The sequence below is a fragment of the Rattus rattus genome, chromosome 9 (assembly GCF_011064425.1).
Source record: "Rattus rattus isolate New Zealand chromosome 9, Rrattus_CSIRO_v1, whole genome shotgun sequence".
NCBI lineage: Eukaryota > Metazoa > Chordata > Mammalia > Rodentia > Muridae > Rattus > Rattus rattus.
In genome coordinates, this window is record NC_046162.1 from 65,843,741 (window position 1) to 65,868,534 (window position 24,794).

At 50.1% G+C, this 24,794-nt stretch overlaps 1 protein-coding gene across 2 annotated transcripts in view; it reads left to right on the forward strand.

Moving 5' to 3' along the window:
• The window catches only part of Cyth1 (cytohesin 1), an 81,575-nt gene that overhangs the window by 37,509 nt on the left and 19,272 nt on the right, over positions 1–24,794 (forward strand). The window contains exons 1-8 of one of the 2 annotated variants that reach the window (XM_032914529.1): positions 6,155–6,782; positions 16,414–16,496; positions 17,804–17,868; positions 21,586–21,652; positions 21,892–22,010; positions 22,337–22,417; positions 23,353–23,465; positions 24,634–24,782. In XM_032914529.1, the coding sequence (XP_032770420.1) occupies positions 21,593–21,652; positions 21,892–22,010; positions 22,337–22,417; positions 23,353–23,465; positions 24,634–24,782 (522 nt within the window). In that variant the 5' untranslated portion in view covers positions 6,155–6,782; positions 16,414–16,496; positions 17,804–17,868; positions 21,586–21,592. Of the gene's footprint in view, positions 1–6,154; positions 6,783–16,413; positions 16,497–17,803; positions 17,869–21,585; positions 21,653–21,891; positions 22,011–22,336; positions 22,418–23,352; positions 23,466–24,633; positions 24,783–24,794 lie in introns of those variants that run through there. The other variant, XM_032914528.1, reaches the window with a different exon arrangement.

Here is a 24,794-nt window from a genome sequence, read left to right on the forward strand (position 1 = left end):
ATATCTGACGCTATATGGTACTACAAGGGTATGTAAAATAGTATTATTTATAGAAAAGCACACCATATAGCATCTCTCCAGTAGAACACTAGGCTAAACAGTTCACCCAGTGTTAACTTGGCCTCTGCCCTGGCCCTGCTCAGCTGCTTGCTGCATCTCTGGTGACCTGTGTCCTGGCTTTGGACAAGCTGCTTGCTAGGTGTTGTAAGGAAGACCTAAGGTGCTGCTGCCGTGGACGAACCTCGGATACTACTCAGAGTGACATGTGCTTCCGTTGGATGGAACGTGTCTGACTTTGTACAAAGCATGCATCAAAGCATGACGCTCACATCACCATCTACCATGGCAGTGTTGAAGGGCTTTCTGTGCTTTGAGCTTTACAGACCTCCATGTTGAGCACAGCAGGGTCGACAGCACACAGCAGCCATGCACTTTTTCTTCTTAGTGAAGACGTGGTAGACGCAAGGCCTCAGATTCTGCCTCTGAAGACAGTCAGCCTGGCCCACTGCCTGAGGCCATCCACCACCTGCCACACTAGCTACAGACGCCCAGGACCCAGAGCAGTTAGAAAGGAAGCTTGGGAGGCAGAAAGTGGAATTAGATTCTAAGAGTCCAGAATTGTGGCAAGAAAGGCAGCCTTGGGCTCGGGGTGTCAAGAGCCCTGTTGGCTTCAGGGTTGTCCTCAAAGATGATGCTGGAAACTGCAGACAGGTGATCAGGGCAGCTTGGAGGCAGCGTGCTCCAGTGTCCAGTCAGTCTTCACGTGGCTCACAGAACCTGCTGGATCTGGTGGGAGGGAGGCTGCATACAGTTTGCTGTTGGCTACATCAGAAAAGGAGAGTTAGGCCTTCTGAAAGTATCTGGGAATTTCCACCTTTCATTTTCCCTTGGACCTTGACAACCTTCCAAAAAGCAACATCACTGAACACAGTGTTCTGGGTCTGCTCTCCCATCTGTCTCCTGCTCAGCTATGCTCTCCTCTTAGGAACGACACCAGTGAGTGCTGCTTCTCTTGCTCGCTCTCCCAAGGTCTTCAGCCTCGAGGAGCTGTGTGGCTCCAGCACAGAGCAAGGTATCAGTAGCAGCTGCACAGTCAGTCGTTCAGGTCCAGGAAGAGCCTTTGCAGCTACCCAGCCAATCCCTGGTCAGCGCTATAACAGCTATTGCCAAGGCCCCCAGGAGAGTGGGCCTCAGATCATGGAGCCCCTCACAGCCCAAGTTAACCTAAGTTACCTACTCTGCTAACACTACCCTCTCTTGGCTGCGGAGGTCATCAGCTACCTTTTTGTTTCTCCTGCTTATGTGTGATGGGAGCTGTAGGGGCAGGAGATCAAGTCCTGCTACCCTACAGATGGGCTAGTGTGGAAGGACCCACCCGGTGTGTTCCTTCTTTTGTGGGAAAATAAGGAAGTCATATTCTGCCTTAGCCCTGTGTTTCTTCACACGTCACAGAGGACTCATGGAAACTCAACTTAGGACCTCAAAGAGATCTCTGAGTGTCTCTCCAGAGTCAGTGGCTGCTCCGACCCCTTCTTCTTGGTATTGAGCCTCTTTCCCTGTCTTCCTCTGAGTCCTGTGATTCTAAGTGTGTCCATATGAAAGCCACCAGTGCCACCACAGCAGTGCCACCAAGCAGGGTGAGCCAGTGCTCAAGAATGTCCCTAACACTGAAGAAGGGCTCAAGCTCTGTCTGGGCAAAGGAGCTGGCGCCATTTCTGCGTTTTTTCTGAGAAGCGCCAGCAGTGAAGATTGTGTTTCTTGCGGACCCAACTTACAGAGCAGTAGAAGGGAAGAGTTGGAGCAGGCCCCTTCTCCATGAGCCTCTCACATGGTGGCTGCTGATGTGTGAGGCTCACATGTGTTCGCCAAGCACACACAGTGCATAAGGAAGCATGTGACAGTACTGCCTGGTGCCGTCATGTGCCCCTGCTGTCATCTGCAGAGCACTCACTCTCTAGTCACCACTTCAGTACTGAAAGATTTTCCATTTTCACAATTTTGATGCTGTAGCCATTGGGTAAATTCTTACACACACATTAAGAATCCAAATTTAGTTCAAGAAGCAGACTCAGATTTTCTGATGTTAAGACCTGTGTGTGTGTCACGGTACAGAGAGCTGCAGCAGCCTGTCCACACTTCTGGGAGCACGTGTGGGAAGGCATTCATTGGTGCTTTTGTCCCTGGGTGATTGAGCTCGAGCGGTCCTTTTGTGCTGGTTATTGTGCTTCTTCTGGAATCTGCCTTTTTTTTTAAGACACAAGGCCTTGCTTCTTCCTGTCCCACTACCCACACCCTCCCAGCTCTCTTGGGCCTCCCTTGCTGCAGTTCCTTTCCTGCCAAAAGGGCCCATCTAAGAGCAGCCCCTGAGACATTTGCTGGACAGGGCAGAGATGGAATATTCCCTCCACCCACCCGTACCCTGCAGTCGAAGCCAGAGGCCTGGGCCTCGGCTATCCCCAATCTTGGCTGACTGCAAAGCAGCAGTGACTGCCACGGGGCCAGCAGTGGACTGCTCTGGACTCTACCCGGTGGCTTCACTTGTTCCTGGGCTCTTTTCAGACTTCAGTGTTGCCACTGGGACTAAGGCCACTCTAGAGAGTGACTGTCTAGCACTCTACTGGGACGTGCACTTAGTTTTTGTCACCTTGACACAAGCTAGGTCCTCTGGGAAGAAGGAACCTCAACTGAGAAAGACTGTCTGTAGCCAAGTCTGTGGGACGTTTTCTTGATTAACAGTAGGTGAGGGAGGGGCCGTGATGGTGGTGCCATCCCTGCACACATGGCTGGGGTGTGTAAGAAAGTAAACTCAGCAGGCCTGGCAGCAAACCCGTGACAGCACCATTTCCTCCATGGCCTGGGCATCCTGCCTTAGGTTCCTGCCAGGCTTCCCTTCAAGATAGGCTTTAAACTACAGGCTGAAATAAACCTCTTTCTCTCCAAGTGACTTTGGCCATGGTGTTTATCACAGCAACAGAAACCCAAGACACATGAGGTAGAGATGCCCCTCTCAGCTTTCAGACCCTTCTTGAGCAAGAGGAGATGGCAGTTGGTGGCTTCTTTGAAAAAGCCTCTCCACGGCTGGAGAGATGGATGGCTCAGCGGTTAAGAGCAATGACTGCTCTTCCAGAGGTCCTGAGTTCAATTCCCAGCTCACAACCATCTGTAATGGGATCCAATGCCCTCTTCTGGTGTGTCTGAAGACTGTTACAATGTACCCACATATATAAAATAAATAACCCTAAAAAAAAAAGAAAGAAAAAAGAAAAGAAAAAGCATCTCATTCCTACTAAAGCATCACAGAGTATTTTTAAGTATAAAGAATTTCAGAACCTCCAGTACCAGGAGATTGAGGGTCATGACTGGGCAGAGACTTTGTGTCCCTTGTGGCTCTGTAGTGCCTTGTGTGTAGAGAGAGCCTGCAGGGAGCGGAGGGTACTACCAATGGTACTTGTCTGTGCCCTTCCTATCAGAACTTAGTTACCACATCAATCAGGGTGGTGCCCATTCACCATCCTGACCTTGCACTCCGGTCAGAGGTCTCTCCTTTCCAGCAGACCGCAGGCCTGAGGCAGGAGAGAGGGAGGGCAGTGGGTGTGTGGGGAGTGTTAGTATCAGGCATCTGAGGCCACAGGCACCAGTACAAGAGGACACACTTTCTTTTCACTACAGTTGGAGTTTCAACGCCAGTCCCTGTTCTCCCCTCCTCAAACTGGACGGCCTCCAGGCCCTTTCCCCAAGGCGCCTCCTTGCTGCTTTTGCTCTTCCGGAGTGCTTCTCTCTTTATCTCAGCTCAGCAACAGTGGAACCAACTGTTTGGGTTGGAGTCAAAGACACCAGCCCCACCCCATCTTGCCTTCCAGACTTTTCCCATTTGGACCACCCTCAGGCCTCTGTTCTCCCCTCCGCCCCCAGCTGGGCGCTCCTTCCTTCCTGGTGAATCCTGCAGCTCAACCTCAGTCTTGGCTCTCAGTAGACTCAGTCTAGAGAGTGTGGCCGCTGTTCTGTCATCTGGCCCAGAGCCCCTTTATAGTACACTGTGTGCTGCCTCTTCTGATTGTAAGAGGAGTGATGCTGAGCTGTTTGGGCGTGGAACCATCTTATCAGCTCTGTATCTTCCAGGGTCACTCATAGGTCTCTGATTGATGTGTTCAAAGTCTAAGTAATTTCTAAAAACTTCCATTTTTTTTTCTGTTAGGACTCCTGTTCTGTGGGCAGGATTTTCCCCGTTTTTGTTTTTTCCCCCTGACCACTATGTCTTCATAAACCTGGCTGTACATTGATTTACTTCAGTGTCCCTTTTTCTTTAGGTATGGGAGGGACTTGCTTTGCACCAGTACAGACTTGCTTTCCCCCAACTTCTGGTCTGCTGCTCCCCTGTACTTACTGTTTATGCCCAGAGCTGTGCTCATACAGGCTTTTGCTGCCAGCCTCCCTTAGCATGGGTCTCAGCTTATGGTGGCCAGTTCACTGCAGTGAATAAAGCCAGCAGCAGATCCACTCCGTGTGCGTGTTGTCAGTGGCCACATCTGGGAGACTCGTGGCCAACATTGCACGTTATGTGCATGTTCACTGAGGGTATGTGGAAGGAATAGGTCAGGGTTCACCTGCCGGGGTCTTTCAGTCTCTGGAGTGTGTGTATACTTAAGAGTCAGCACTGTCACCTCAACAAAAAGGATGTCATCCTTGGGACTATGACAAAAACTGCAGATATGTTCAGTGCGAGGTACCACCTGAAGGTGAAACTGTGTGTGTGTGTGTGTGTGTGTGTGTGTGTGTGTGTGTGTGTGACGGCTTGTGTAATACAGACAGACCTGCAGACACTGAGCCCAGTTGCTGTCAGGTGATGCTAATACACATGAACTAAGCAAGGAGGTGGCTCAGGGAATCAGGGAGTCTCCCTGGAAGAAGAGACGTGGGCTGAGTGTGGGGATGAGCCTCCAACAAGAGGAGACTAAGAAGCAGAGAGGGTGGACTCTCCAGACGAGAGGCAGGGAAACAGGAAACCAATTACTGCATCCAGCAGGATTCTCTGCCCTTTTTGTTGAAAACTTGAAGGTTTTTGCAGCCTAAGGCAGGAACTTTGGAAGTGGTTTTAGGATTTCTTTGACCGAGTGCTACCATCTTGGCACTGGCTGGTCATGCTGTCATGGCTGCTTTTAGACATGGACTGGAGTGGAGAGCATGGTGTTTGAGTCCAGCCTGGGAACACTGCCAGGGTGATGAGGGTGTCTGTCAACATTCTCTGACCACATTCTCCAGCTGGGTTGAACCCTGAAATTGAAGATGATTGCAGGGACACCTGTGGAGAGAAGGGTGGCCTCTGCCGTGGTACCTAATGCAGCAGGCTACAAGGACGAGAGGCCTGGGCTGGGATCCCTTGTTATACGTCTGGAGTCATGGTTATTAAGCAGGGTTGCCCCAGGGACTCTCAGCAATGTCGAGAGACGTTTTGGTAGACACATCTGGCTAAGAGGCAGCTGTGGGAAGAGGACACCCACTCTGGCTCTGGCTCTCAGCTTTTGTTTGCTCTGTTACCTCAGCACTCTGGTTACCCCACCGCTGAGCCATGCACTCTTAATGGCCACAGTGCTCCCTCAGAGTGAAGAACTCTGGCTTAGTTCAGTGATACATTTTCTGTTTTCTTTCCCTTCTTATTTGGTGCATGTTTAAGAACCCCCTCTCCCCTTCACAGCCCCAAGCAGTGCTTCTTGGTGAGTCAGCAGTCAGTCACCTTGCAGCCCTTCAGTATCAGGTCTGGACCTGTGGAATCTCTGTCCTGGGCCCGGGATCCCAGTTGGCTAGCCTAGTAGGTATCCTTGTGACCCTTGCAGTCCTTGAAGAATCAGAGATACTGCTTGTGCCTAGGATGTAGCCATGTCCCCTGTCACCAGCCATCTCGCACAGTAACCCCCAGAAGGTGACTGCCCAGCCCTACCCTGCCCTGCCCTGCTACCCAGCGCACTTAGCAAGCATGGTTCACACAAGCCTCTGGTAAAGAACACATGGGTAGCAGCACACATGTACAGCAGAAGAGAGAAAGGCTGCAGTATCCCAGGAGGAGGCAGAGGGAGGAGATTCTCCAGGGGTGGGTCTTGTAGGATGCTGCCTCCCAAGACCCTCCCAGATGGCGTGTATGGGGGAGCAGGCTGGTCTGATGTAGGACTGGCACAAGGACTGAGATTATGCCGACTTAGGTAATAGATGTTTGACCCTGATCTAGTCTGTTTGAGCCGACATCTTAAGTAAGGGTTATCCCCTTCCTGGAGAGAGCAACCGCCAAGCTTTGCTTCTAAGGGGAAGAAGAAAGCAAGCGCAGCCTATGAGCAAACGCTAGCAGTGCCTCCCCTCCCCCAGGAGGCCAGGAAGAGGGTAGTAGGAGGGGCGGTGTGATTACATTCATGGAAATGAGCCTGCTAGGAGAGGAGTCGCGCACAACGAGTGTCAGCTGCTGCTGCAGCTCCGTGCACCATCCCCATCCCCGGGGCTGTGCCAGCCTTTCCCACCAGGCTCTGTTCACTCCCGCCCGCTGTTTGGCCATTCGGCTTTTGTCTCCTCTGGACGCCTCCTCCCCTGCCCTTGTGTGCTGGCACACAAATGCTGTCCTGGCTCCAGCTCTCCCTGCACCCAGAGCTGGGAGAGCTCCGGGGAGCCTGGGCCTGTGGGATTGCTGTACAGATCCACCATGGCCTCTGACTGGAGAACTGCGGATCAGCTGAGGCTTTGATGTTGCTGCCCAGAGCTTGACAGGACGAGGGGGCCACAGGAGAGGGGACACGCTGCCGGTAAGAGCCTGGTGGATGGTGCATGAAGGGGGACTGCAGCTCCCCCTTGTTCTGCCTAGGTGCAGCCTCTCTCACCCTGCACCCCATATCCTGCAGCAGGCAGCAAGAGCTGACATGCTCCGCTGACTCTGCATGTCTGTCCTTGGGTTTCCATCCTTCCTCTCTCCTCTCAGGGATTCTCCACTGTGCTTCTGGATAGGTACCAGTCATTTGTTGTTCTTGTCCTGAGACTGAAGAGCAAGCCAATAACCAGTTCCCAAATTCTGCCTTTGGGTAGGTTAAAAATAGGGTAGCAGAAAGCCAAGGGGCAGATTCACAGCCAGCCTCGTCCCTCTAGATCTGCCGACCACTTGGGGTTTTTGCTGACCCTGGGCCTTTGGACTTCCTGGTCAGGGGCAGCCAAGGTTCTAGTAGTACACAAAGAGGAGCAAGCTCCTTTCCAGGTGCTAGGCAGAGTGGCTTACGTGTGCAGGAAAGCTGAAGGAGTGTGAAGGACTGTGCGTGCGTGTGTGTGTGTGTGTGTGTGTGTGTGTGTGTGTGTGTGTGTGTGTGTGTGTGTGTGTGTGTGTGTGTCTATAGGGAGGAGGTAAAGTGAAGAGAAGTGACTTCTGACACCCCCTCTGCTTCTGTTTGGGATGCAAGGGGGTGTGGTGGCCCAGCTGTGCAGTATGCGGGGACTGCAGCTGGCAGGCGCCAGAATGGCAGTGTCCTCTGACCCCCAGAGGAGGGAGGGCTGAATGACCAGGGAACTCTCCACCTGTCCCAAGAGCTAAGGACCCAGTGCTGTGTCAGGAGGGCTCTTCCTCATCGAGGGTCCCAGCTTTGTCCTGATAGAGAGAGTGCTCAAGGCTTGGGGCTGTGGAGAAGCTGCTGTGCCTCCTGGCTGTGTCGGGCCCTGCCAGGTCTCTCAGCTGTGAGGACAGTCCTTGCTTGTTTGAATAAAACCGGATAAATTTGATGACTCAGTTCCTGTTACTGCCTTGAACTCTGACCTCTTTTCTCTTCATTGAGCTGCATTAAATCATAGCAAATTCAGCTCTGAGCCCTAGCACTTACTCAATAAATTGTGTTGATTCTTTCCGCCAAATGATGGTAAAGTATGTTCTTAGAGCTTTTAAAAGTCACATTCCTAATCCATGTTTACACGTGAGGAAACTGGGCAAGAGAAGTCAGTGAAGCCCTGGCTGGTCCTGGGCCTCCTCCCCACTCCCTCCTGTCCCTGGACAGTGTCCCCTCTGAATTCACTAGGCAAGGCTGAGGCAGAGGCTGTTATTAAGGTGTTCGTCAGAGAACCTGTCCCTAAGCCTTGAGAAGAGGACCAGTCTTCCCTCAAAATTCAAAGTCTTTAATGGATTTACTTGTAGCAGAGGCATGGCCTGGGCCAGTTTGTCTGGAAGAATGTAAACTAGAGTATATAAATCTCCATTTTGGCAGTTTGCCCACCACATCTGTGTTGAGGATCATTTGTGCTTGCTGCATGAGAATGTGACAGGCTTTGGTCCAGTGAGTGTGTGAATTTCTTTAAAACTCTTATGCTGCAAGAGGGTGGTGAGACAAAGTACCTTTTCAAGGGCCAAATCCTAGTAAAAAGGATCTGAAGTGGAGTCAAGAGGTTAGAATACTGCCATTAAAATTTCTGTTTATTTTTAGTTAGGGCAAAACCCACATAACCTAAAACTTACCATCTTTGACATTTGAAGTTTACGATTAATGGTGGTAAGCATATCTAGTGATGCTCACATCCCCAGAACCATTGAACCATAAAACATGGCCACTCTATCCCTACTAATCTTCTCAACCCACTCTCACCTCCCAAACTCTCACTACTCTTTCCCTCTGTGACCCAGGGCCCTGGAGTAAGGGCCGTCTCTGAGCATCTTCAGGCTTCCTCCTGAGCTGTGGTGGCATCGGGGCCTTCTTCTTTATAAACCCCTGACAGTGTACTAAATTTTCGGAAGGACTTCAAAGGCTTTGACTCAATAGGAAGGAAAGGGATTGGTTCTCCAAAGGTGACAGATTCTGTAACGGTGTGACAGGAACATGGCACACTGCTGGCAGCAAGCCTGTCACTAGGTCTCTGACTGTGGTCACACCCCTTCCTTCCTGTGTCTACCTTCCCTCATCCTGGATCCAGAGTTGGAAACAACTCTGGCTTGGTGAGTGACCTGAAGCATCGAGCTTTCGATTTTTCATCTTTTGTTCTTACCTGAAAGATGCTTGAAGGGAAGGCTGCATCCTTAGGCCTTCTGCGTGACTCCATGCCACCCCTTGGGAATGGAGAGTTCTAATGAGGGGACAGACTCTCCTAGCCAGCGTAGCAGTGATCAGAAGAACCTGGTCCCGTCTTTGAATCTGCAGGTGCTTCTGTGCCAGCCCCTCCTGTCCTGACCCCTCTGTACAGTTTACGACTTACCACGACACACAGGCCTCAGGGCTCTCACTTACCTGATGTAAGAGCCATGCTCCCCTCCAGAGTGTTCCTTCTGGAGGCAGCCTGCCAGCTTATTGTTCATGGAGGAGCACACCCTGATGAGATAGCTTACCCAGGGTCACATAGCTAGTCAGTCCCACAGGTGGGTACAGCGTCCTTAGACATAGCCCTCATTAACATGCACTCCTAAAGTTGTTCATGGCCTCCACATCCTCTCTGAGACCGCTGCACATTCAGGAAGGGAGAGTGCCATCCCGCTTGGAGGCAGCAGTGGTTGTAGGTTGGGCGAGCATCTGTGCTGGGTAGGCAGGAGGGGAGGAGAGTGAGCTGGCTCTGCAGGTGAAGGGGCCTGGTTCAGGACAGCAAGCTGGCCTGTCTCCTTTGCTGAGTGTGACGGCTACAGTGATGGGCAGGGGTAGCTCCATATTATGGGGGAACAGCTGCTGTGCAGTGTGCTTGCAAACATCCGAGTCCTTTCTAGTAGTTTAAAGTTTTTCAAAGTGCAGGTCACTGGGATTTCCTGGGAGATGTGATGCAGGCCTCTGGAGGGGACAGACCCTGGCCTTGTTGCTAAGGTCACATTGGGCAGGTCCACTGGAGGGCAGGCAGTTGATGGGTTGGGCCTGATACTGTGGTGGTGCTGCTGGCTTCAGGCTCTTCACGCTGTAGGCCCTGTGGGCCTCACAGAAAGTTCCAACCAGAGCTTCTGTATCTGTGCTCTCGGAACGAGGACAGTCAGTGTCCTCTCAGAGTGGGTGCCAGCTCTGTGGAGGGTGGGGAGACTTGGCTTCATCTCACCACCTCTGCCATTCTGGGCTGTGCTAGGTTTACCTGAAGTGAGCCAGAGGTGGGGAAGGGTGGGAGGAGAGAAAGGAAACAATCCGTGCGCATGTTCAGTGTTCAGGAAGCTCTGCCCAGGCCCAGGGTAGGAAAGGGTGTCCTAGGAGGAAGGCTGGATTTGGGAATACGGAGGAGTCCTTGGCCTGGGTGGGAGCTCTCCCATCGTAGCTGTGCTCTGTATGCCTACCTGATTCACAGGGGAGACAAGGAGACGCACTTGGTTACTCTTAAATGTCTCCTTGTAATTCTGCATTAAATGTAGACCCTTTTATCCACTGAGAGGAAAAAGACAAGGTAGGTAGTGTGTTCTCAAGCCAGGCAGGGGTTTTTTTTTGGGGGGGGGGAGTTGGGGGGCCAAGATGACCTCAAAAAGCAAGAAGGAAATCTGAGTTCCAAAGCATGGCTGGACCCCTCTGATTTCATAGCGCACACTAGGGTTGGGTGAGGGCCATACCTTTGAGCAGTGGCTACTGAATAGAACCTGATGTCACAGGGACTGCATCTGCAATGGGGCCTCGGGGCATCTGTCAAGGGACAGAGCAGGGACTGCAGGCTTTAGACTGCTGCCTGCCATCCTGTGCACATTTTCTGCTCCTTGACTTGAAAAGAAGGCACCGTCCCTTTAAGACAGTCCTCCTTTGTATGTGCTGGCTGGACGATGTTTCAGCTCCAGGTTTCTGCCTACAGTTGAAATCCACAGAGCAACATCTAAATAAGTGAAAGCTTCCCCTGTGTAGCTTCTGCATTTACAGCTGGGCACAATGGCTCCTTGTTGATTGGCTACTTTAATCCCTTTCCTTACATTGGAACTGGAAAGGGATGGCGAGGAGACCAGAGCTGGGCTGTTCCTGCTGCCTGCCGGCTGGACACCTTACACATTAACCTTAGAGCATGGGTCCCTGCCCTCTGGCATAGGCGCTCTAGATAGAAGGGCTCCTCTGGCCTGGCTCCGTTGTACTCAGACTCACTACACAACCTGCTGGCCTGCTCAGTGGCCTTTCTCTCAGAGAACGGGTTTAGCTGCCTCCTGGCACAGAGGCATGGCGGTAGCACGTGGCCGTGGGGGAGGGGAGTTGTTTGTTGTCTGCCATCTGGCCTGTCAGAGCATGCCCTTGTGCAGCTTAGCCCTGGCTGTCCACTGGGTCTGATAGCCTTCCGAGCTGGTGCCCCCACGTCCGGTAGCCCAGGTTACCCAGTGCTGGAGTCCTGTCTCTTCCTCCCTGAATGGTTCTGCTATTCACAGCATCTGTGTGGTCAGCCCAGGTCCTAGGAGCCATCACACCTCCAGCACCCAGCACCCTGGCAATCCTTCAGACTCTTTGGGTTAAATGAAGCAACTGACACAAAGGCTTGAACTAAAGATTTGTTGTTGGTAAGGTTTGGTGTTATGTCTGTAGAGCAAAGTATTCATTAAAATGTTAGATCTCCCTCATCTTAGAGCAAAATTCCAGGAGGATAAAAAGAGATTGAGATTGTTTTGGGATCTTCTAAATTCTTAATTATTCTTTGAACTAAAATGGAAGACGTGTTGATTTCAGGTTATTAAGTATTTCAGAAGTAACTTGGAGATCATATAGTTAGTGTCAGGAGACTGGATCAAAATAAATGACAACAAATGTCATGGTATTTTTTTTTGTTGTTGTTTTATTTTTAACATCTTTATTATAGCTGCAAACTGGCTAGAAGCCATGTGTGTCTGGCTGCAAGGACACAGAGGCCTTTTCCCTGGAGGCCCTGGGTTAGTGTGTCAGACATGTGATGTGTGAATATTCATGATAGCCCCATCATTCCATTCCCAGACCTGCTCCCCAAGGCAGCTGCAGCGGTGAGCTCCTCAGTGTTGGTGCCTGGGTCTTTGGTGACTGGTTACTGTGTCAGAACCAGGAACGAACCCCTAGCTTCCTCTGTGATCGGCAGAGGCTTCAGCTCGCCTTCTTTCCAGCTAAGGGGTTTACTCTGCCTTTTAGTCCTTTCATTTTAACCTCTGCAAGTCCTGTGAGTGTGAGTGTGTCTGCCCTGTGAGTGTGTCTGCACTGTGTCTGTGTCTGTGTCTGCGCTGTGAGTGTGTCTGCACTATAAGTGTGTCTGTGTCTGCACTGTGAGTGTGTCTACACTGTGAGTGTATCTGTACTATAAGTGTGTCTGTGTCTGCCCTGTGAGTGTATCTGCACTGTGAGTGTGTCTGTGTCTGCCCAGTGAGTGTATCTGCACTGTGAGTGTGTCTGTGTCTGCACTGTGTAGCTACACTGTGAGTGTGTCTGCACTGTGAGTGTATCTGCACTGTGAGTGTGTCTACACTGTGAGTGTATCTGCACTGTGAGTGTGTCTACACTGTGAGTGTATCTGCACTGTGAGTGTATCTGCACCGTGAGTGTGTCTGCACTGTGAGTGTGTCTACACTGTGAGTGTGTCTGCACTGTGAGTGTATCTGCAATGTGAGTGTGTCTGCCCTGTGAGTGTATCTGCACTGTGAGTGTGTCTGTGTCTGCACTGTGTAGCTACACTGTGAGTGTGTCTACACTGTGAGTGTGTCTGCACTGTGAGTGTGTCTGCACTGTGAGTGTGTCTACACTGTGAGTGTATCTGCACTGTGAGTGTATCTGCACTGTGAGTGTGTCTACACTGTGAGTGTGTCTGCACTGTGAGTGTATCTGCACTGTGAGTGTATCTGCACTGTGAGTGTGTCTGCACTGTGAGTGTATCTGCAATGTGAGTGTGTCTGCACTGTGAGTGTATCCGCACTGTGAGTGTGTCTACACTGTGAGTGTATCTGCATTGTGTGTCTGCACTGTGAGTGTGTCTGTGTCTGCACTGTGTGTCTGCACTGTGTCTGTGTCTGCACTGTGAGTGTGTCTACACTGTGAGTGTGTCTACCCTGTGAGTGTGTCTGCAGTGTGAGTGTGTCTGCACTGTGAGTGTGTCTGCATAGTGAGTGTGTCTACACTGTGAGTGTGTCTGTGTCTGCACTGTGTTTCTGCACTGTGTCTGTGTCTGCACTGTGAGTGTGTCTGCACTGTGAGTGTGTCTACACTGTGAATGTGTCTGCAGTGTGAGTGTGTCTGCACTGTGAGTGTGTCTGCATAGTGAGTGTGTCTACACTGTGGACTTCTCTTCCCTGGTCTCTACTCAGACTCTTGCTTCCTTTGTCCTCCTGCCTCTGCAGTAGAGACTCTGCCTGTTGGGTGATCCTATCCTGTCACATTGGTTTCATTCTTCATGGTACCATTGTCACCCATGATCACTGTTCTTCATCCTTGGTGAGCATTTTATGCCTTGTGAGTAGGCTGATTCCAAAAGCTAACAAGCAGCAAGCAGGTGGGGACAGGGATGAAAAGGCTGAGTGGGCTGCTCAGCACCCTGGCACCCAAGCCTCTCCCTCCTGCCTCCCAGGAGTCTTGTGAGATGAGATGCATTTGTTTGCTTCTGCATTTTGCATAAACTTTCCATTCCATTAAGAGAAGGTGAAGCAGTGCCTTCCCATTTTCACAGTTCCCAGTCCCCAAGACAGTCTTGTCATACTGCCCTTGCTGGCCTCAAGCTTAGGCTGCCCCTGCCTCAGCCTCTAGAGTGTTGGGATTGTAGAGTGTGTTGTGCACTCTACTCTTTGACTTGCAGTTTAGCTCTTTGGGACACCCTCCTCCAGTCCACAGCTTGCACACCAACCTGTTCCACATGCTTTGTGCCCCACCCCCAGCTGACTTGTTTGCTATCCTCACGCACCAGAGTGCCCTGTCCCTTGTCCTACAGAGTGCTCCTCTGCAAGTCACTTTAAAACATGTGGCCAGGAGATTTGCTGTCTGCTACTTGGCTGTCTGATGATTCTGACTGGTCCCCATTTGGCTGGGGTCATTTTCATTTAGAATCTTGAAGGCCTTCAAAGTTCTCACTGGAGTGTGTAGATCTCTTTAGCTGTGGGCTGATGAACCCCCTACTCCCCGCCATGTAGAGGTCTCAGCTCCTGTTGACTTCTCTGTAGGATTATAGGTTTTACTGTGCCATGGTGAGCTGATGGCTACCCGTGTTCAGGCCTCTCTGTTGCTCCTTTTATTGCTCATTTTGTCCTCTAGTCCTTTTTGTTTGTTTATTTTATATGTATGTGTGTTTAGCCTACATATATGTCAGTGTACCACATGCATAGTTAAAAAAAAGGTTGTAATCTAGCATGCGGGTGCTGGGAACCAGACCTGGGTCCTCTAGGAGTTCAGTCAGTGCTCTTCCCCTCCAAGACATCTCTCCAGCCCTAGTCCTTTCTTTGACATTTTTTATTTAGATAGGAGGATTGAAGGAGGTTAATTTCCAAAAGAATGATCTTTTTTCCCTATGCTTCCCCCCCACCCCACCCCTTTTCAAGTGTCTGGGTTTTCGGAAGAACAATTTTTCTTTGCTCTCTAACATCTGACTGCTCCAGGATTTGTTTGCTTGAGGTCTTACTCTTTCCACTGTAGGCGTCAGTGGAAAAGGAGCTTGAGAGGAAGGCCCTGGGCAGGTTGGGTCTTTAAAACCTAGGGGCTCTGCTGAGGTGGAGCTGGCAGGGCATCCCCAAGGGCTCCCATCCCTCCTGGGGCAGCTCCTCACTAGGTAGCTGTCCACTCTTACGTCCTGCGTGGGGATGGATATGTCCTCTGTCTTCAGCATGCGGAGCCTGGAGATTGGGCTCCCAAGGTTACTGACCAGGTCTGTGCTCTCCCACTTTCTCTGTCCAGAAGACTTGCTGCAATCCTGGTTCTGAAGGCCTGCAGGAGTGAGGTTTGTTTACTTTTTAGAGTGTCTTCCCTATTTTTAAAGAAGCATCTCGTCGTAGGCAGCCGGTGAGAAGCACAGTTTGAATATGAACTGCAGGTAAGGGGTCCCAGCTGTCATGCAAATGAAGGAAGGGCTCAGAAGGCAGCTTTAAGTGGTAAAAGTCAGCAGTCTGGACACAAGGTTGTTTGTTTGTTTGTTTGTTTGTTTGTTTGTTGTTTTTCCATCATCTTTGTAGTAAGGATCTGGAATTTAGTTTTGCCCCTTTCTGCTCAAATGGAGACTCATTGATAAATCTGATTAACCAGCTCTGTAAGCATCAGATCAAATTTTGATATGCTCAGATATTTTTAAAGGGAATTTCTGCCTCCAGTTCTCAAAGCCATGCCATGCCCTGAGTGTTTTCTGAGTCCTCGGTGTGTGTGTCCATCTGTGTTGTATACAGGGGTATATCCCTCCTCTGCGGGGTCAATCAAGTGTCCTCCTTACTGCATCATTCCAGTGTGCCACCACTGTGGGGTATGAGTGCAGCTGAGGAGTCGGCATCAAACCTCACGGGTGCACCTTGACTCAAGAACAGAAGAGAGCTGTCTGTTCATGTTGAGGACACTGGTGTCCTACACCATACTGTGCCAAGAGAGACAGGAGCCAACACTTTGCTCACTAAACACAAGGCACAACTTGAGGCACCTCAGGTACAACCATTACCCACCGTCATCTGTAGCCAAACTATTAAATGGAAAATTCCAGAAACGAACAGTTCATAAGCCTTCACTTACATGGCATTCTGAGTAACAGGATTAATTCTGACCTGCTCTACCCTTCTCTGTCTGACCCGCTGTAAAGCTGAGAAAATCTTTACTCATTTTGCTGCTGTTCCTCAGGCTGCCAAAAGTTTGGCTATGGTGTAGGACTGTGCCTGGGCCAGTCAGAAGAGTCATCCAATGTGGATGTGCACATAGAGACAAGCATGCTGTGGGTCTAGAAGTCTGCTGGGGTTCTTGAAATGTGTCCCTGGAGAATAAGGGGACACACCTTTATTTCACTTCCTCCTCAGATCACTCATGAAGTTGGACAGCATGTGGCTGGATGAGTGGCGGGGACTTAGGGAGGTCTGTATGGGGGTGGGGACTGAAGACACTTTGCTGATTCTAGTGTTTGTTACTCGTGTGGCCACCTGCTTCCAACAGAGTGCTTGAATAAGAAGACGGTCATGTGGGCATGTGGCAATGTTCATGATGAGCTGAAAAGACTCATAATCCTCTCTCCTAGACTTAAACGCAGACTCTCTCTGTGTGCACGGAATTCTCACCCACTTTTCTCCAAAGGCGCCATGTTGCTTTGTGTTCACCTGAGACAGTTCATGGGAATGTAGTTCCACTTTGACCAGCAGGGGACTGGCCTGTCCTTGCCCCGCTGGAAGGCAGGAGAACCGTGGGGAAGATGGTGACCAGGCCTGGCACTCTGCTCATCCGCAGTGGTCCACCTGGTTACATCTCCCTCCCGTCCATCATTTCCAAATTGGCTTCTGGCTTCTTTCTTGGTCACATTTTACCTGTGAGGTTTTGGGATTTTGTTACTTTGTGGAGGAATGCTTTCATGACAGTTCTGTCTTTGCAGTCCCCAGTGACCTGACTGCAGAGGAGCGTCAAGAACTGGAGAACATCCGGCGGAGGAAGCAGGAGCTGCTGGCTGACATCCAGGTTGGAGGGCGCTTGGGAAGCTAATGGAGGAAGGAATGCTTGGGTGTGCGAAGTGCATGTGTTACAGGGTAGGCTTACAGCTGCTGCTTGCCACAGCTCTGGCCAAAGTAGAGATATTAGTGGTCGCTTTTGGTTTCCCAGAAAGTAGAGCCTCAGAACAGCGCTCCCTGCTGCCATTTATCAGAGGTAAAGGGACTCTGAGCTAAGTTTCCCCAGCTGACACACGGAATGCAGCCTCAGGTTTGCTGGTACCTTCTGCAGGCCCTGACTCCACCACCTGTGAGCCGAGGGCCTGGATTATAGCACTAGTTTGTTTTTTCCCTTCTGTTCTTCTGGTCATGGGGTGGAACTATAGCACCTTCACAGCTTCCTGTGAGGCCAGATGCACTGCTGTTTGCAGGGCATGTCCCTAGAGACTAGACTGGACAGCCATGTCTTTCCAAGTTTCCTTCATAACTGGGAAGAAGGAGCCATGCGGTAGGTTGTGTCACTTTGAGCAGTTGGATGTTGCTCTTCTAAAACCTGTGTAAGATTCAAGGCTGCAAAACGTATGGCCCAAACCTCACAGGACAGTGAGAGGACAGGCCTGCTCGCCACTGACGATTAGAACTGTTCCGATGGCGTTTCCTGAGTCTCTGGTCACTGCTGGGGATGAGGAGAGGCTTTTACCCCATGCTCTACATGACCACAGTCACGCCCTTCCAAGCCTGGGTGAAGGAGAAGGCAGTGGCTGGGAGTGAAAAGTCAGCAGATTTAGTGGGGCCTTCCCGTGTCCAGTTAGAACAGCATGAGGCCACAGTATAGGTCCAGCAGCACAGCCTCTGATGTCCCAGACAACCAGACACGTGGGTGGCTGTTAGCTCTGTCACTCTATACTGTAGCAAGACTATATAGCAAGACTATGTTCTGCCAAGATCCCAGACCTCACTGAAGATGGTGTGGGTCACCATGTAGTGGCTGGGAATTGAACTCAGGACCTCTGGAAGAGCAATCTCTGAGCCATCTCTCCAGCTCCCATGACTACACCTTTTTAACGTAGTGCATGTTCCTAAAAAAAGAAAAACCCTTCTTCCCTAGCCCAGGAACTGTGAGCCAAGGAGCCACCTCTCCCTTGCAGGCTCAGTGTCTGGGGGCCTAGTAGGTATCATTGAGTAAAGACATTCTTCTGGGTGACCCGGTAGGTTTGTGCCTGTTTTGTTGTTCTGTTCTCTCTGCTCTGGTGTTAGTGTGGAGGGAGTTGTGTGAAGGGCTTTGGAAGTATGGCTCTGGTCTGCAGCGGTCCTCCTGGTAACCCCTTCTGTTTACAGAGGCTGAAGGAAGAGATAGCAGAGGTTGCTAATGAAATTGAAAGCCTGGGATCCACAGAGGAACGGTGAGTTTGTCCTGCTGCTGGGTAGGCCTCCTGGTCTGGCTCCCAGTGCACCCTCCTTCTCCACACACCCGGGCACAGTCAAGCACAAAGTAGGCTTTCTGCCGCAGAGTCCTAGCAGGCACACAGATAGATGCCTTCCTGTCCTGCCTCTCAGCCCTCACAAGGATCTGACATAGGAAACTTTTTTTTTGAGACAATCTTTCTACGTCTCCCTGGCTGTTGTGAAACTCACTGTGTAGACCAGACTGACCTTGAGCACAGAGATCTGCCTGCCCCTGCCTCCCAAGTGCTGGGATTAGGGTGTGTGCTGCCAGGCTGGGCCATAGGAAAGCTTTTATGTGTAGGGAAGGAGCCGGAAAGTTCAAAGGCACCGGAAAACCTGAAGTCAGTGGTTCAGCCTTGAGACCACGACCTCCTTGGGGGTCAAGAGACTCTTTCACAAGGGTCGTATATCAGATGTCCTGCATATCAGATATTGACAATTCATAACAGTAGCAAAATCACAGTTACGAAGTAGCAACGAAACAGTTTTACAGCTGGAGGTCGCCACAACACGAAGAACTGCATTGAAGGGTCGCAGCGTTAGGAAGCTCGAGGCCACTGTCCCAAGTGCCCATAAGTCCCCGTGGAGATTGTTGTGTCTCTTCTATGATGTCCACTCTGTGTTCACGTCTTAAGTTTCTATTTTACTCTTGCTTAGTGGAAAAGCTTAGTGAGCACCGCTAGTATGATCTCCCGAGGCTGGTGTGCCCACCTATGTCTAGTGTAATGTCAAGTTTATTTGCACCTCCGTATGCTTGAGGGAGAAGACTGTGGAAACCATTACAGTGGAAAATGATAAGACGTCAGTGACCTTGGCTGTAATTCCCAGGCCTTTCCTAACCACCTCCCTCGGTAAACGATCTGCTTTCAGGCCCCTCTCAGTCTGTGTCTGTCTAAGCCTAAGCCTCCCTGTCTGGCTTATAAGGCCTTGATTTGTTAGTTTAAACTTGTATGGGCAATGCCATTAGGGATGGAGGGGCTGCATCCTCACAAGGGCCACTGCCAGCCCTCTGGTTGTCACTTAGATTATAGCTCTCTCATTTTCTATTAACTTTTTTTATACTTTAACATTTTTATGTATATGAGTGCTTTGCTCACAGATATGTCTGTTCACTGCAGGTATGTCTGGAGCACATGCAAGTATGTCTGTGCACTCTGTGTGTCTGGGCACCACATGTGTGTCTATGCACTCTGTGTGTCTGTGCACTCTGTGTGTCTGGGCACCACATGTGTGTCTGGGCACCACATGTGTGTCTGGTGCCCATGGAAGTCAAAAGAGCACATCAGATCCTTTGGAACCAGTTATGGCTGGTGTGGGTGTGGGAATTGCACCAGGTGTCCTTACCGCCGGGCCGTCTCTGCAGCTTCTGACCTTCTGTGTAGATCAGAGGTGGGGTCTCTCGGAGAGTCCATCTAGAGTTATAACTTCTGCGCTTAGGAAAGGTAACAGGCCAGGTGTGCTTGTGCACACCTTTAATTCAGTACTTGAAAGGCAGAGGCAGGTGGATCTCTGTGAGTTTAAGGCCAGCCTGGTCTACAAAATGAGTTCCAGGACAGCCAGGGCTACACAGAGAGACAATAAAATAATGAATGAATGAATGAATGAATGAATGAATGAATGAATGAATGAAAAAAGAAAGAAAAAGAGAACATAAAGAAAAAAGACCAACTTTTGTCAGTGTTTCTGGTGCTTCTGAGCACAAGAGCCATACCTCAGTTATTTATGGTTTAACCCCTGGAGTTTAAAGTGGCATTCCAGAATTGAAGATTCTGAAAGGTGAGCTGTTCTGTGGATTCTGAGCATCTGTGTAGTCAGGGTTTACTCATTCTGGCTTTTCCACAGGTGGGTGGTCATGTGTGTAATCAAAGGCGGGATTCAGCATTCTGTAACAACCCCAAACATTGTGGACGAAGCAAAGACAACATAGTACTATGGAACTTAGGGCTTCCTCAAGGTGACCAGGTGACACAGCTGGTGTGCAAGGGAGACTGCCGAAGTTGGGACAGGAGCTGACCCACAGGCCTGCGTGAGACTGTCTCGGCAGTCACAGACCGAATGCTAGACAGGTAGAGAGAGCCAGGAGCTGACTCATGGAGACGTATGTGGAACTTTACCCAGCACATCCTTTGAGCATGCCCGGCAGCCATAAGCTACAACACTGGATGGTTTGGGGTAGCAGCTGATTCCTGAGGAGCCAGTGAAGTTAGCCAGCCACCCTGTGAGTACCCACAGCCTTCAGAAGCAGCAATTACAGTTGACAGAGATGTGACATGTACTACTGGAGTCTGGGCTCTGGGTTAGGGCTTGCCAGAGACAGGGGGAGCTTCAGTAAGGGACTAAACCAAGGAAAAGACACCGAAGGTCCCTGTGGGCAGTTACGTGCCTTGCCATTGCAGGGCTCCAAGGACTGCACTCTGAGAAGTCGCCCTGCAGTTGTTTGGTTGGTTGGTTGGTTTTTGGTTTTTGAGGGGTTTTTTTTGGTATGTTTTTTTTCTCTCTTTAAGACAGGGTTTCTCTGTGTAGCCCTGGCTGTCCTGGAACTCACTCTATAGAGCAGGCTATCTCAGACTCAGATCTGCCTGCCTCTGCCCCCAGTGCTAGGACTAAAGGTGTGCGCCACTACCTCCCAGCTCACCCGTCAGCCTTTTCTTGTACTTTTTTGGAAATATGGATCAAAGTAGTATTCCTTGACTTGGGGAAAATGTGGTTAGACAGCCTGGGACTCATACCAGTCCTGAACCTCAGTCAGCCTGGCCAAGCATGGTAGGCTCATGTCTATAATCCCAGCATTTGGAGGTGGAAGCAGGAGGATCGTTATGAGTTTCAGGCCAGCCTGACCTACGCAGTGAGTTTTAGCCCAGCCTGAGCTACAGAGTGAACCCATGTCTCAACCTGGGAAAAAAAGAAAAAAGAGGAGGAGCAAGGGACTTTGTACCTTGGGGTCTGGCCAGTGCTGACGGCTCATTGGCCCCTAAAGGCGGCAGCAGCACATGAGTTCTTCCTGAGCAGCTCATTTGCTCGGAGACTAAAGCCCAGCGCGTCCCGGTTCTGCACGTATGAGAGGTCCAGAATTTGGCAGATGTGTACACCAAAGGTAGGTCAAGAGTTAGTTCCCCAGTGGGCTGGAGAGAGGGCTAGCGGTTAAGAGCACTGACTGCTCTTCCAGAGGTCCTGAGTTCCATTCCCAGCCCCGACATGGTGGCTCTCAACCATCTGTAATGGGACCTGATGCCCTCTTCTGGTGTGTCTGAAGGCAATGACAGCATGCTTACATAAAACAAACAAATAAATAAATCTTTTTAAAAAAGAGTTCCCCTGAGTTGAAAGAGGAATGTGGGTGAACAGGAAATGACTGTGGGGAATTTTGTTGGACTGATAAAAGTTTTCTAAAACTAGTTATGGCAATTGGTAAGCTTATTAAAAGCCCTTCAGGTTTACATATAAAATGGGCAGTTCCACAATGTGTAGACAGCAAAGTTTAAGAAGAAATTCTGAGAGGCCACGACTCTAGAGAGAGGAAGCTTCAGCTGAGCCGGGCTGGCCTGTGTGGATGGACCACATCGCTTCCTTACCCTTTAGGCCCGTCTTCCCACACTGTCGGCACCACATACAGGCTGCTCCAGCCTCCCAGATGTCCTGCCGCCAGAGCACTAACGGCCACACTTGTTTTTCAGGAAAAACATGCAGAGGAACAAACAGGTAGCCATGGGCAGAAAGAAATTCAACATGGATCCTAAGAAGGTAAGCAGAAGGAAGAGACAATTGCCAGACTATTACAGTGGGGCAGGGCCGTGGGGACCTCGGTCTAAGCTGCTCTTCTCTGGAGTAAATGTCAGCTCTTGAGTCTGGGGCTCTGGTATCTGACTTGAGTCCCCTGTCCCAGTGTCCGGTGGTGGGTGTGTGCCGACACAGGCGCCAGGGCCCGCACTCATTCTCCAGCCTCTGAGCCAGCATCTCTGCTCTTTCTGACCTTGGTGCAGGGGATCCAGTTCTTAATCGAGAATGGCCTGCTGAAGAACACTTGTGAGGACATTGCCCAGTTCCTGTATAAAGGGGAAGGGCTCAACAAAACAGCCATCGGTGACTACCTTGGGGAGAGGTGAGGCCTTCAAAGCTGGTGGTCAGAACCATGGGAAGAAATAAGCTCCCTGCTCCCTAAGTCATGGGGTGGGGACTGTGGTAGGGCAGCTGGCACCACAGTGGTACTGAGTGGAAGGATTAACCTACTTGTCCAGGGGCATAGAAGCGCCTTGCTTGTTTAGTTAGCAAACAGCCAGGCGGACAGCCTCCTGACTGGATGGCCAGGCTTAGAGGTCTGATGGGCTGGGACTCTGGGGATGCCATCTGCTTGCGATCAGGATGGGTCTTGTTCAGTGTCGGGGTCTGACGTGTGCTTCCTTCTGTCTCTTGTCTGTCCTCTGATAGAGATGAGTTCAGCATCCAGGTCTTGCATGCGTTTGTGGAGCTGCACGAGTTCACCGACCTGAACCTCGTCCAGGCCTTGCGGTGGGTGTTGTCAGCAGGTCCCGTGGGGCAGGAGTATTCCATCCTGTGTGCTATTCCATCCAAGCCTGTCGATGGGGGTTGTTGTGACTGTCATAAAGTATTTTCCAGGGAGGCCATGTACATGCCTGTGTGGGATAGCATTCACTAGGATGGTTTCTTGGTCTTGGGAATGGAGGGGCTGTTAAGACCTTAAATATTGAAATTATTTCTACTCCAGAATAGAAAGCCCTTTCATTTCTTACTCTATAGGTATCCGTGTATTTCATTTAAAAGAAAGAAAGAACGAAAGGAAGGAAGAAAGAAAGGAAGAGAGAGAGAAAGAAAGAGAGAAAGAAAGAAAAGAAAAAAATCAACTATTTTTCCCCCTTGGAGACAGGGTTTCTCTGTGTGGCCCTGACTGTCCTGGAACTTACACTGTAGAGCAGGCTGGGCTTACACTCAGAGCTCTGCCTGCCTCTGTCTCCCAAGTTCTGGGATCACGGGCGAGCTCTACCGCCACACAGCTCAGCTCTAACTCTTTATCAAGCTTGGTTTGTGCCCTTTAGAGACTTTTCCCTGCTCTGGGTATAAATCCTAGGATGACTTTTTGAGCTATGAGTTTTAAGGACACAATATTGCAGCACTAAACCTGTGGCCATGAACAAATGTGACTCACAGGGTTCCATAGTGAATACCCTGGATGGACCTTTCTTTCCCTCAGAGTTCATTTTAAATGATTAACATCCGTCTTACTTTTGTATCATCTTCTAGAGAGAGGCTGTTCTTCTTGGTGTCTCAGTTCAGCTAAGGCCACAGTGGTGGGCAATGGTTACATTTGCTTCTGTTCAGTTTCTGTGACTTCTGTGGACTGGAGCCCCCACTTCCTTCACCCTCTGATATCAAAGCCACACTAGCAGCAGCACAGGTCAAAACAATGCTCCTGTCTTTACCCTCAGGCAGTTCCTGTGGAGCTTCCGGCTCCCTGGAGAGGCCCAGAAGATTGACCGGATGATGGAGGCCTTTGCCCAGCGGTACTGTCAGTGCAATACTGGGGTGTTCCAGTCTACAGGTGAGTGGGGGAGGGAGGGAGAGCTAAGACAAGAGGCCGAGTCCATGCCAAGAACAGTTACTTAATGGTGGGCATAACCTTGAAAGATTCAAAGCATCCAGAAGACCAGCCCTGAGCTACAGTGAACACTTGGTGTGCTTAATGGAGGAGTTCTTGCCTCATGTGATTGCAAGCACTGGGTTCAGAATTATAAAACATGTAACTCTTAAAGATGTCTCAACATTGGGCAGTGATAGCCTTTGATCCCAGCGCTCGAGCAGAGGCAGGCAGATCTCTGAGTTGAAGGTCAGCCTGGTCTACAGAGCAAGTTCCAGGACAGCCAGGGCCACACAGAGAAATCCTGTCTCAAAAGCAAATTTATGAATATAGTTAGCTAGGCTACTTAATCAAGACCTTGCCTTAAAAAGAAAGAAAAATCATGTTCTTATGAAGATATTGGCATGGGAAAATGATAAGATTAACAAAAAGCCACCCACATGTGTGTATATGTGTATACCTGTCCCCTATGTATATATGTCTTTTTTTTTTTTTTTTTTTTTTTTTTCCGTAGCTGGGGACCGAACTCGGGGCCTTGCGCATGCTAGGCAAGCGCTCTACCACTGAGCTAAATCCCCAACCCCCCCTATGTATATATGTATATGTATATACCTATCCCATATATATATACATAGATATATCCCATATATATACATACACACCCATGCATATGCTCAGGTGAGAGTGCATCACAGTGTCTGTAAAGTGATTTTATAGGTACATATATACAGAAGAAATAAAGCAGACCATATTATTACTAAATAGAATTGCATTTAATTTTTTTCCTTTTTTATGCATTGTATTGGTCTGAGGTTTTGTTGTATAGCCTTACCTGGCCCTTTATAGACCAACTGTACTGGAACTCTCAAGAGATCTGCCTTTTGAGTATGGGGGCTAAAGCCAGGCTCCACTGCTCCCAGCCATTTTATTGTTTTCCTATTCTTTTATATCTGAAAAAAAACGAGTGTCCTTAGTGTAGTGATGTGCCTTGTCCCTTTCAGGAACATACTCCTGGGACATATGTACACTTGGCTCGTCCACCCTTCCCGCCAGTGTCTTTACTCCTGGTCCATTGGGGCCTCCTGTCGGGGTAGATGTCCCCTCTGCTCTCACAGCCTGTTCTCCTCCCTAGACACTTGCTATGTCCTGTCCTTTGCAATCATCATGCTGAACACCAGCCTACACAACCCCAATGTCAAAGACAAGCCTACGGTGGAGAGGTTCATCGCCATGAACCGAGGCATCAACGACGGAGGAGACCTGCCCGAGGAGCTGCTGCGGGTGAGCAGGGCG